Source organism: Lycium barbarum, chromosome 2, assembly GCF_019175385.1.
Source record: "Lycium barbarum isolate Lr01 chromosome 2, ASM1917538v2, whole genome shotgun sequence".
In the NCBI taxonomy this organism is placed as follows: Eukaryota; Viridiplantae; Streptophyta; class Magnoliopsida; order Solanales; family Solanaceae; genus Lycium; species Lycium barbarum.
This window is the reverse complement of record NC_083338.1, coordinates 96,331,420-96,344,036: the sequence shown is the minus strand read 5'-3', so window position 1 is coordinate 96,344,036 and position 12,617 is coordinate 96,331,420. Positions and strand designations below refer to the sequence as shown.

The window sequence follows — 12,617 nt, the reverse complement described above, 5'->3', positions numbered from 1 at the left end:
GGAGACCCGTTATCCCCACTTGGAAAAGCTGGCATTGGCATTGGTAAGTGCTTCTAGAAAGCTCAAGCCTTATTTTCAATGCCTTCCGATATGTGTAGTTACTACTTACCCCCTAAAAAACATCATGCATAAACCAGAATTATCGGGTAGACTAACTAAATGGGCCGTAGAGATTAGCAGATATGATATCGAATACAAGCCTCGAACGACCATCAAGTCCCAGATCTTGGCCGATTTTGTGGCGGACTTTACCACAGCTATGGTCCCTGAGGTTGAGAAAGAACTTCTGCTAACCTCGGGGAAGGCTCCGAGTATTTGGTCGCTGCACACGAAGGGGGCCTCAAACCTTAAAGGTTCCGGGCTAGGAATTGTCCTTAGAACCCCCGCCGGGGACGCCGTTCGACAATCCATTAGAACTGTTAACTTGACTAACAATGAAGCCGAGTATGAGGCTATGATTGCAGGTTTGGAATTAGCCCGGAGTATGGGGGCCGAAATAATTGAAGCAAAGTGCGATTCTCTCTTGGTCGTTAACCAGGTGAATGGCGTCTTCGAGGTCAAGGACGAACGGATGCAAAGGTATCTGGAAAAAATCCAAGTGATACTACACCGGTTTAAAGAATGGACCATGCAGCATGTACCGAGGGAGCAGAACAGCGAAGCCGATGCATTGGCCAATTTGGGATCTTCAGTCGAAGGGGAAGAAATCAACCCCGGGACTATGGTGCACTTGATGAATTCAGCGATAAAAAACGGACATGCTGAAATAAACACAATAGGTTTAACTTGGGATTGGCGCAACAAGTACATCGACTACTTGCGAGATGGAAAGCTTTCGAGTGACCCAAAAGAATCACAGTCACTAAGGACAAAAGCTGCGCGTTTCTGCTTGGTAGACGGCCAATTGTATCGACGGTCTTTCTTCGGACCCCTGGAAAGTGTTTGGGTCCCGGAGAAATCGAGTATGTGATGAGAGAAGTGCACGAGGGGACCTGCGGCAATCACTCCGGTGTTGAAGCCTTGGTCCGAAAAATTATCAGAGCCGATTACTACTGGAACTGGATGGAGGAAGATTCGAAGAATTTTGTCCGGAAATATGACGGGTGTCAAAAACATGCCCCGATGATTCATCAGCCCGGGGAGTTGCTGTATTCGGTGATGTTACCTTGGCCCTTCATGAAGTGGGGAATGGACATTGTTGGTCCATTGCTGTGGCACCAGGTAAGGCCCGTTTTATTTTGTTTATGACTGACTATTTCTCCAAATGGGTTGAAGCGTAGGCCTTCGAAAAAATTAGAGAGAAGAAAGTTATTGACTTCATATGGGACCACATTATTTGTCGTTTCGGCATCCCGGCCGAGATAACTTGTGATAATGGTCCTCAGTTCGTTGGCGGCAAAGTCAATGATTTCCTTGAAGGGTTGAAGATCAAGAAAATCGTATCAACTCCATATCACCCGTGTGCGAACGGACAGGCGGAATCCACGAATAAAACAATAATTCAAAATCTGAGGAAAAGGATTGAGACGTCAAAGCATCACTGGAGGGAAGTACTTCCGGAGGTATTGTGGGCTTACATAACCACATCGAAATCGAGCACAGGAGAAACACCTTTTTCGTTGGTCTACGAGGCCGAAGCCCTCATTCCCATAGAAGTTGGTGAACCGAGCCTCCGGTTCAGGTACACTACCGAGGAGTCAAATGAGGAGGCCATGGCCGTAAAACTCGATCTCACGAATGAACTTCGCGAAAACGCGTTGGTCCGTATTGCAGCCAGAAGCAGAGAATGGAAAGGTACTACAACCGGAGGGCTAATTTTTGACATTTCCAAGTTGGGGACTTGGTGCTTCGGAAAGTTACCTCAAATGCTAAGAATCCCAATGATGGAAAATTGGGTCCGAACTGGGAAGGGCCGTACAGGATAACCGAGGTAACAGGAAAAGGATCGTATCAGCTGGAATCCATGGACGGGCAGCGGTTGCGCAATAACTGGAATGTGGCTCATTTGAAGAGATACTACTGCTAAGGTATATACACCTCGTGTTTATTTATTAACCTTTTATTTTTTGCAGGAAGTTAAGTACCAGATAAAGTTAGGAGCTAGGTCTGAAAACACGCGTTACACTCTTTTCCTTAGTACGATTTTGTCCCAAAATGGGTTTTCCGACAAGGTTTTTAATGAGGCAAAAAGTACAACATGTTACTTGATAAAGACGAGGACAAACGCCTGGAAACTCGGGGCCACACCCTACGAATGGGGACTTGATAGTACTTACCCCATCTTGCAACTCGGATAAGCACTAGGGGACTATTATACCCACATCGAGGTTTACCCCGGTTAGTCGAAAACGGAGGAGCTCAACAAACCAAAACTGGACCTTCTGTATTAGGTTTCGATGTAAGGACCAAACGATCAGAATGAATCGTGTCCACTTAGTATTTGCTACGGCAAAACCAAAACCGGACCTTTTATATTAGGTTTCGATGTAAGGACCAAACGATGAGAATGAATCGTGTCTATTTAGTATTTGCTGCGGCAAAAAACAGAAGGAAACGTAAAAAATTCTCATATCATGTACATACAAATACTTGCAATACAAAGATTACCGAAAGATGGGATTATTGTATTTCGGATATGTCTTCTTGGTGAAAACACCCTACCCCGGCGATTACCGCCGTATTTCGACATCACTTTCTTCATATACCCTATTCCGGGCACTACAGTCGAAATTCTTCAAAGGCAACAAGGTCACAATGAACCGAGCCAAAAGCTTTAACACCCTCAAATGGGGACTGCTACTATCAGAATTTGCTAAGGCTGGGATTCAAGTATCTGAACCTAATCTATGACAAGTGAATAGTCGAAAAATATCAGCCCTAAAAAATGCCTAACGTGATTCGAAGACGTCTGTATTCACAAAGTATTAGATAAGTCCCATGGGCAAACAACTTGATCAAATTCCCGGACAAAACATACCGGATGAAGAGAAAAGCCAATATTCAGGCACAGTCCGAAATAATGACTCCGAGTCTCTGCTTGTCCTCAAAACAGACCGACAATTCGGGAAAAAATCATAACAAACATTCAAGCAAAAGAATAAAGAAAATCAAGAAAAGTGCATGTTCCATTTATATAAGGTTTTTTACACCAGAAACCCCTACGAAGTCGAAAAACAAAAATCAACCCAAAGGCAAAAAACAAAATAAAGGCTAAATACAGGCCCTGGTCTATCCGGTATGGCTGGATCCGGAATGTTTGGACACTGTCCGCTCGGAATCTTCGGAGTTAGTATCGAGGGCTCTCTTAGCTTCTTCCTCGACCCTTTTAGCTTCGAGTATCAGGGCCGGGAGATCCGCAAAGCCACGCCCGGCTTGCTCAAGGGTGACCCTCTGAGACTTCCACGGTTCATACTCCACCGCAATCGTGGTATGAGCCTCGGCAACCTCCACACTCCTAAGGGCTTCTGCCAAATCGGCCTCAGCCTGGGCTAGCTTTCCCACTAGTTCATCCCGCTCTTCATCAAAGACTCTTTGATTTGAGTGGCCGACTCGAGCTCGGCCTTGAGAAGGTCATTAGCCTCGGCCGTCTCCTCGAGTTCGGTTTTCAGCTCGTTACATATCCGGCCCCTGTCTTCGGCTTTTTGCTCGAACACCCTCATCCTCTCCTTGTACTTAGCACTCTCAGATTCAAGTAGCCGATGCCTCTCGGCCATGTTCACGGCATGAGACTTGACCGAGTCAATCTCCCCCCGGAGTTGAGAGATAGTGGTTTCGAGCTCACCAAGCCTCGAAGAAAAACGAGCGTTGTCTTGCCTAAGGTCGACCTTGTCCGCTTCTAGAAGCCGGTTCTTCTCGACCATCTCGGCCAACTCATTTTTTAATCGAAGGTTTTCGGCTTTCGCCGCGTTGAGGTCGGGTTGAAGGTTGGAAAAGGCAACAGCTCGGTTCAACTCATCCTCCTTCACCCGCAAAAGGTGCTGGAACTTCTCCGTTTCTCGACCTTGGGCATCCAGCTGGCCCTTAAGATCGTCAACTTCTTGCTGAGCGCGGATGGAGGCTTCATTAACAAGCACCACACTCTGTAAAAGAAACAAGAAGTTAAAACTCGGATAAACGAGAAACTAAAATTCCCAATGAATTATGCAAGGGTAGCTGATAAACTTACTCGATTGCCCGCGTGCATGCCCTCGTTAATGAGACTCTGCCAGGGGACCCCGTTCATCTTCCGTTTGTCCGAGTCCGAGACGAGGGGCCTCAGGTAGCTTGCTACTCCCACCGAACGAGATAAAAAGCTGCAGTCCTCGGGGACTATGATCACGGCCGATCTTGTCCTCCTAGGTTCCACACTTGGGGCAGAGAAGATGCGCACCAGGCTATCCCTAGCCCCAGTCTCGGTGGACCGGCTAGCAGCCCTCGTGACTTGAGGGATAGGGAGATGTCCAAAACCGGCAGCTTCCCCCGTAGCAGGAGGAGTATCCGAGAACATGTCATCAAAATTATCCGATCTTAAAGCTGGAGTTGGAGAACTCGGAGGGGCCTCAGCAGCCTCGGTAGAGGCAGGGATCTCGGAAGTTGCAGTAGTCTCATAGTCGGGCAGTGGACCAACATCCACTGGAACTTCGGTCTTGGGGACCGGCTCAGCCCTCTAATCGGCTTCGGCAGATGGTGCATGCCCGGACCTTCTGGTCCTTTGCAGGGGGGTTTCCTCAGATGAAGCATCACCTGAAATATCATCAAATTCAATCGACCTTAGAGAAGTCGGGTAATGAACTTCTTCCCTACCTGTGTGCAATGCCGAAGCTGACGGTCCTTCCCCGGCTGAAGGAAGTGATGAAATAGTGGTACCCTCCTCCGGAATAGAAGCAATGGAAGGGGTCACACCGATCCTCCGAACGAGGAAATCGGGCTCTGTCTCATCTCTTAGAGTCCGAACGACGCTCCTCGCCCTCGTTTTCAGTTTCTGCCCTTTGTCCGAGGGCTTTTTCTCTTGTTGGCGGCATCAATAATACGGGATGTACCCGCTGAATCAAATTCGGGTGCCGACACAGCGGGTTCAGCAGCTGGCTCCGGTCTTGGGTCCACCGAGCCCTTGGGTAAACCTGAATGCCGAAGATGTTACAAAAAGGGAAAGGTATAAAATGCAATGAATACCGATCGAAGCAAAGTATTACCGTGGTTTTAAGCAACCAATCGGCCACCCGACAGGAGTCCCCATGTCCGTGCTTCATGGGTGTGTTGTCTAAGGAGAGCACCAACCCATTCGTTCATGTTCCGGACAGCCGGAGGTATCCATGCCACGACTGGTATAAAGAAGGGGACAAGTAGTGAGAATGTGAAAGGACTAGTGTTTGACAAAGCATTCAGAAGTAACTATTAAAAGAACTGAGACACTTACGATTATCGTTCCACCTCTCCGGAAAGGGCATATAGTTGGCCGGAATAATGTCCGCGGTCCTCACCCGGACGTAGCGCTCTAGCCAACCCCGGTCTCTATCTTCGTCCATCTTCGAAATGATTGGATTCCGGCTTCGCTTGGCGAGCTTTATTACACCCCCCTCCCCCGGAACAACCTCGGGGAATATAACCGGATAAAGTGAGCCAGCGTGAACTCCTTTTTCAAGTTATTGGCTAAAAGCCGGAGGCAGGCCACGGTCTTCCAGACAATCAGACCAATCTGGGCCAGGGTTACATTGTATGTCCGGCATATATCTAAAATAACCGGGTCCATTGGGGGGTAGAGCTTGAGTGTGAAAGGATATGTGTAAACGTATAAGAAGCCCTCCCGATGATCGGTGATTGATTCATCAGGTCCGGGGGCAAACACTTGCACCGGACGGTTATCCCATCCGCAGTCAGCCCGGACTTGATCAAGTTTGTCCTCGGTAATTGACGACGGGTATCGTCTTACATCAAACCCTCTATCAGAAACCAGAGAAGGCTTCTCAACTTCAAAATCCTTGTTATAGTTGGGTTTGGACGGTACAATGTCCAAAGCAGTGGGCACAAAGGCGATTTTTCCCTTAGGTTGAGAAGTTGGCTCGGTTCCTTGAGAAGAAACCGAGGGAACATCATGGGAGGTGGTTTCGGTGTTGTCAGACATTTAGAAGTTATGGAAAAGGAGATTGGCGAATTCGAAAAGGGAGAAGTTAAATAATAGGAGTAAAGGAGCAGTCGAAAAAATTCGAAATGGCAAAGTGAAGAAGCAAAGCAGCAATTTCGAAACAAAAACAGCAAATGAAGAAGTTGGCGAAGTTAGTTTTCTTTCACACGATATGAGCAGTGAATCAAGAGGATAAAACGGTTGAATCAGTAAGAAATATGAGATGGAAGATGATTAGAAGTGGAGAAGTGGAAGAAAAGTAAAATGAAGAAGTGAAGAAGTAAAATGGAGGAGTAAAGGGGTTGAAGGCTTTATATAGGCATGGGAACCGAGGTGGTTACCGATCCCAGCCAACCGGGGGATGCCACGTGTCCCACAATTAATGAGAAGTGATTTGAAACGACGTGCGTTACGGCGGTTGCCAGAGCTGGCCGTTCGGAATGAGACACGTGGCTGATGACAGAGGGACGTGGTGCAACTGTTCCCGCCAAAATGAAAAGATAATAACGAGCTTATGGAACCACCAGTTTCGTGATTCATCCACTTTCCGTTACTCCGGTAAAACTACGGTCCGGAAAGTGTGGGGACTATCTGTATACGGTAAAAACCGGACTTATGCTAGACCGGTGAGACCGGGAATCGAGGGAAGAAAGAAACAAGCACGAGCATGAAGACTTTCTTTCGGACCGGAGGTATCGCACTAGAAGTGGCTAATCCGAAGAAAGCGAAGGAAATCGTTTGGTCTGGTTTCTCCATAGCCGAGTTTATCGTGGCCGTTAGTTCGGTTGATCGTGGCCGTTGGTCCGGGTGATCCGTTGCATAAATGCCACGCGTCAAGATCGTTCTGCCACATTGTACTGCCAATCGTACGGGTGTCAGACCGTACGACCCAACCTTATCCTTTTAGGGTTTTCTTTATTCAAAAGGGTTTTACGTTGTATAAGGCCCATAAGGCAAAACTATAAATAGGAGACATTTCCCTACTTTGAAGGGTTAGCTTTTTCAGATCTAGAACATTGTAATAGCGAAATATATAAAATCTCTCCCTCTCATTCTCTGATATTGGTCCGGATTTGTGTGTTCTTCTTTAGCTTTATTTAATCAAACAATATTCATTTATTATTTAATACATATATTTAGTGTAAATCACCGATTACTATTCGCTTGCTCACAGCAGATCCATATATATCTTCTTCCAACCAAATAGATTAAAGCTCAACCACATATCCTATACCTCACTCATAAATTTAATTGATTACTTAGATTCGGGGTAAACAATCTTACCAAACTACATTAATTGTATACTAAATTAATTGTATACTAAACGCAAACTTTACGTGTCACTAAGAGCCTGAGACATTGGGAATTGTTTAACGCTAAATCACTTATAAACTGGTAATTGTAGTGTGAGTTATTCGACACTTAATAATAGTAAGAAAGATCATAGATCATGCTTAATTGAATAGGTTGTTACTTGAATTGTCACGCTTAATATTTATTTTGACCCATTTCTCAAACTTCGAAGGTTTAGGTATATACTATCTTATGAGTATGGCACCACTATATTTAACTGCAATATTAGTTATCCGAATTTAATATGTAAGTTGAATTTAAGAAAATAAAAGTTTAACATTTAATGAGATTAAGGGCTTGTTTGGTACGAAGGATAAGGATAACTAATCCCGAAATTATATTTGAAATGAGTTTATCCCACGTTTTGTTAGAATAAAATCGCGATATAACTAATTCCGGAATTAGTTATCCCGAAATTGTAGTGTTATTTTATTCCCGTAGGAGGATGGAATAACTAATCCCGGAATAAGTTATCCTAGTATAACTTGTTTCCAACCAAACGACCCCTAATAATTAAATGAAGTTGTACACAGTATAGATCGTCTTTTCCTTTGCGATGAAGCAATATTTGTAATTGAAATAGCTTACTTAAAATCATAGGTAACCTGTAACCATGTCACAGAACTGTACACCGGGAGAAATAATTATTTATTTTTATGATCAGTTTTCAAGAGATCTTCATTTATTACACGTAGAATCTGAAAAAATTATTTTCTTTTATGTAAATGGTAAGAGACCAAGAAATCTTATTTGCTCATCTATGTTAAGTTGTTAGTGGAATCAAAATCTAATCTGATTCCTCTTTTTGTATCTGTGATAGGCTATGAACTTAAGATGGTTTTTACGTTTGGTGGGCAAAATAAAGAATGCATAAAATTGGTGGGTGACTTGAACAGTAAAAGAAAAGTGGTTGGGGGGGGGGGGGGGGGGGAATTGTAAATATAGAGTATTTGTTATAAGCAGAGGAGAAAACAAAAGCCCTGTGGAAGTGGAAGGTTAGGCGGTGCCGGATTTCGTCATCACAGTCCTCTCATTGAGGTTAGCCATTTTCTGCGCCCACAGTTTTCCACTTTCACATTTTTGTACTTGCAAATTGATTCCCATTTCGAAATATCTCGGAACCCCCATTTTGCTTTTTCTTGTAATTCATTTTCTGTTATAACAATACTAGAATATTTGCTACTTCGAAAGAATGGTTGGCTACTTAGAGTTGGCTCTCAGCCACATTACTCATTCAATTTGATATAATGCTTTCGATCTAATGAGAATAATATGATGATTTTAGTATTGAATTGTGACTACCTACGACAACAACATACCCAGTGTAAGTCCCACAAAAGAGGGTCTAGGGAGGGTAGAGTACTCCTACCTTGAGAGGTAGGGAGGCTGTTTTCAAAAGACCCTCGGCTCAAGAAAAGCATAGCAAAGTAAGCATCAAAAAGTAACAGAAATCGAAATACTATCGATAGTCCTCATGATGAAAAGTAACAGTAACTGTAGCAAACTAACAAGATAATCAAAGTACAAGAGAGGAGCAAATATTAACAGAAATCGAAAGACAAGAAAGTACAAGGCTCCTACTACTCCTATAGTATGAAAGGATACACGGAATGAGGCTCTACCACCTACCAACCTTCTACCCTAATGCGTGTCCTCCACAACCTCCTATCTAAAGGTCATGTTCTCAGTAAGTTGTAACTGCGTCGTGTCCTGTCTAATCACTTCTCCCCAATACTTCTTCGGCCTAACTCTACCCCTCCTGAAACCATCCATAGCCAACCTCTCACACCTCCGTACTGGAGCCTCTGTGCCTCTCCGTTGCACATGTCCGAACCATCTCAGCCTTGCCTCCTGCATCTTGGTCTCTACCAAGGCCACCCACACCTTATCCCGGATAACTTCATATATAATCCTATCTTTCCTAGTATGCCCCCACATCCATTGCAACATCCTCATTTCCTTCACCTTTATCTTTTGGACGTGAGATTTCTTGACTTGCCAACACTCCGCTCAATAGAACATAGTTGTAGAACTTGCCTTTAAGTTTTTGTGGCACCTTCTTATCACATAAGACTCCGAAGGCGAGCTTCCATTTCATCCACCTGCACTAATACGGTCTGTGACGTCATTGTCAACTCCAAGTATTGTGACTACCTAGAGTTATATAATTACACCCAGTCAGTGCTTATCTTTTTTGGAAAAAAAAAAAAGGGACGTATATTTACTCAGGTTAGCCTGTAATGGGGTGGTTCAAAATATGAAATCCTTGTTATATGTTCATCATACATGATACAATTTGTAGGAAGGAATAGGAGCTGGGTTTTCCTTGTTCCAGTTGCTTGAATGGCGACAATAGCTTCTGGTGCTTTGGTTACTCTAGAAGAGCTGGCTCCGTCTTTGCCACACTTTAAGCATGGCATCTCTCTTCGCGTAACTGGAAAGTGAGTATTCTATTTCAGTATTTCTGATAATGTATGCTTCAGTCTGTGCCTTGCCTTTTTGCCATCTGCTTTAGTCTTTTTATCTACAATCACCAATACAACTGAACTGCCAAGCCTATGTAGTAGTTGTTGTTCATGAGAATAATGAGCAGGCAAAATTTTGTCCAAAACAAATGAAGAGAATATTATCTGTAGGGTATTCTTGTGATTATGAAATGCCGGTCTTCATAATTTTTTAGGCAGGTCAAGTGTTACTCTTAAGTCCGGTCATTTAGGGTATCGCTTGTTCATAACAAGCTTTGAGACAACGCAAACCCCATTTCAACATCTTCTTACATCGTTGTTACGTATGGAACTTATACGCAAAAACGTTGTTACAAATGAAATGCATGTGCATAAATCATACTTTGGTTTTGCTCGTCAAGCATAAGGAAGCTAATAGAAACTCAAGGCTTGACTATTCTTTGTGTTCCCTGTAGGCTCCAAGATTATGATGTGGAGACTGCTATTGCTGTGATCGTTGATAGAAATGCATCATTAAAAGTTGACACACAGCACTTGAATCTCAATCTTCGCATTGGTTCCATCTTCCAGTTTATTGGGGAATTGCTTCTTGAACCTGATCAGGAGGTATGACAACTTGATTATTCATTTTGAAGCAGAAGCCGCTTTACTTGCTTATGGTCTGCATATATGCCTTGCTCTGGTCTTCATATTACCCATTCTAATTTCTAGTTACTACCAGTGTTATCAAAAGCGAAAAGCTCAAAAAAGCTCTAAGGTCAGCCTGGGGCTTTAAGCGCAAAGCGCAAATAAAGCATGGGCTTTAATGAAAAAAGGCGCAATGGTGCAAAAATACAAATATATATGTTTAGTCCAAGACTAATAATAATAAGCATGAATAACAAATATATGGATAAAGAAATTGTAAAAACATTACGATAAAGTGAAATATCAATTATCTAGTGTCACGTCTTCAAGAAAGGCTCACGGGCAAGGAAAAGTTGTCTTAGAGCCTTGATGATAACACTGAAGCGCACATAAAGCAAGGCAAAGCGCTCAACATGTTTTGAGCCTCGCTTCAGGGCTTAAGCGCGCCTTTGACAACACTGGTTACTACCCACTTCCAATCCCGGAAAAAGGAATACAAAATGTGAAGTAAATGTTGCAATTACATGATCTTTCTGATGCACTGAGAAAATAGTTAAAGGTTGAGGGACTTGTGTTTTAGGTCACAGGTTCGAGCACTACGACAAGCGACTAAGTCCATTATTTAAGTGGAGAAGGGTGTGTGTGTGTGTTGTGGGGGGGGGGGGGGGGGGGGGCATCATCCCCTAGTTTTGAGGGATGCGGCAGATGGATTTCTCGGTCATTAAAAAAAAAAAAAAAAAACGAAAATTATAGAATATGACTTGACAATTAGATAACTATAACACTGTTGTTTTAGTGTCTATTTATATAAGCTGATTAGTTGTTGTCTTTTGCCCTTAAGCCGTAAGAGGAGCATTAGCTATTGTGGCTAAGATTGTTATTTGTGACGTGTGATACAAAATTTCAGCACATTGATTTCTGATTTCAGGCAATTCTGAAGGCACGAGTTGGACGAAATGTAGATGGAATGGATCTCAATCTCTATCGTCAATCTCTGCAGCTCTTGAGAGATTTTCAAGCTGGTCGTTGAATAGTTCATCCCCTAGTTTTGAGGGATGCGGCAGATGGATTTCTCAGTCATTAAAAAAAAAAAAAATGAAAATTATAGAATATGACTTGACAATTAGATAACTATAACACTGTTGTTTTAGTGTCTATTTATATAAGCTGATTAGTTGTTGTCTTTTGCCCTTAAGCCGTAAGAGGAGCATTAGCTATTGTGGCTAAGATTGTTATTTGTGACGTGTGATACAAAATTTCAGCACATTGATTTCTGATTTCAGGCAATTCTGAAGGCACGAGTTGGACGAAATGTAGATGGAATGGATCTCAATCTCTATCGTCAATCTCTGCAGCTCTTGAGAGATTTTCAAGCTGGTCGTTGAATAGTTACACCCCTTACTGAAGGAATTATCATTGAAAATTTACCAAGAGTAAGTAGCTAGATACCATTTTGGAAACATAGTAAAGGGCATTCTTGTCATATTCATGGGATTTACTCTTTAAGATTATGCCGGGCTAGTAGTCATACAGCATGATGTTGCACAGCTAGAAAATGTGTTCCTGAAAGGCATTCTTATACAATTTGCAAAATGCAGTCTTCTTTTTATCTCTTGTTGAAAGGCATTTCCAATGGTGATGTTGGAAGTAGTATAGTATCAGTTGTCTATTTGCAACTTCTGGATCTGTTTTTGTTACTGTATAACTAGTGACATAGTATGGGAGATAAGAGGGTACTATATATTTTTGAGGACCGACAGGGTGTTTCCAAAAACATGTCTCCATCAGCAAAACCAGCAAAATGGAGAACTCTCTACACCTTTGTCCTCCTTTCTTTTTGGCCCCTCAGTTCTTTCAAAAATTGTTGGACCCTGAATATTTTATTTTTCTTTTTGACAAAAAGTGATCCTTTTCTTGTATTTTGTTAAATCAAGTTATTCTTGGTTGTAAACATAGGTGAATTTAATATCTAGGTATGTTAAGTTGGTTTTAAACTATTAACTGTACCCATGTCGAAGCACGTGTTCATATTATTTTTTTGGAGTCCGGAACTTTTTTAACCCAAAAAATAA

The 12,617-nt window shown here is 42.9% G+C and overlaps 1 protein-coding gene across 1 annotated transcript; it reads left to right on the top strand.

The window, feature by feature from the left end:
- The first annotated feature begins 8,026 nt into the window (after positions 1–8,026).
- On the top strand, positions 8,027–12,298 carry LOC132626671 (CST complex subunit TEN1). Its single transcript, XM_060341619.1, has 5 exons — positions 8,027–8,181; positions 8,274–8,491; positions 9,756–9,894; positions 10,374–10,524; positions 11,474–12,298. The coding sequence occupies exons 3-5, from the start codon at positions 9,797–9,799 to the stop codon at positions 11,573–11,575; spliced, it is 351 nt and encodes a 116-aa protein (XP_060197602.1). The 5' UTR covers positions 8,027–8,181; positions 8,274–8,491; positions 9,756–9,796; the 3' UTR covers positions 11,576–12,298.
- Positions 12,299–12,617: the final 319 nt, after the last annotated feature.

Excerpts from the sequence above, each read along its gene's own strand:
- LOC132626671 (XM_060341619.1), top strand. The coding sequence starts at position 9,797 with ATGGCGACAATAGCTTCTGGTGCTTTGGTTACTCTAGAAGAGCTGGCT. Across the intron at positions 9,895-10,373 it reads TCTCTTCGCGTAACTGGAAA|GCTCCAAGATTATGATGTGG; the intron begins GTGAGTATTCTA and ends TGTTCCCTGTAG. Across the intron at positions 10,525-11,473 it reads TTCTTGAACCTGATCAGGAG|GCAATTCTGAAGGCACGAGT; the intron begins GTATGACAACTT and ends TTCTGATTTCAG.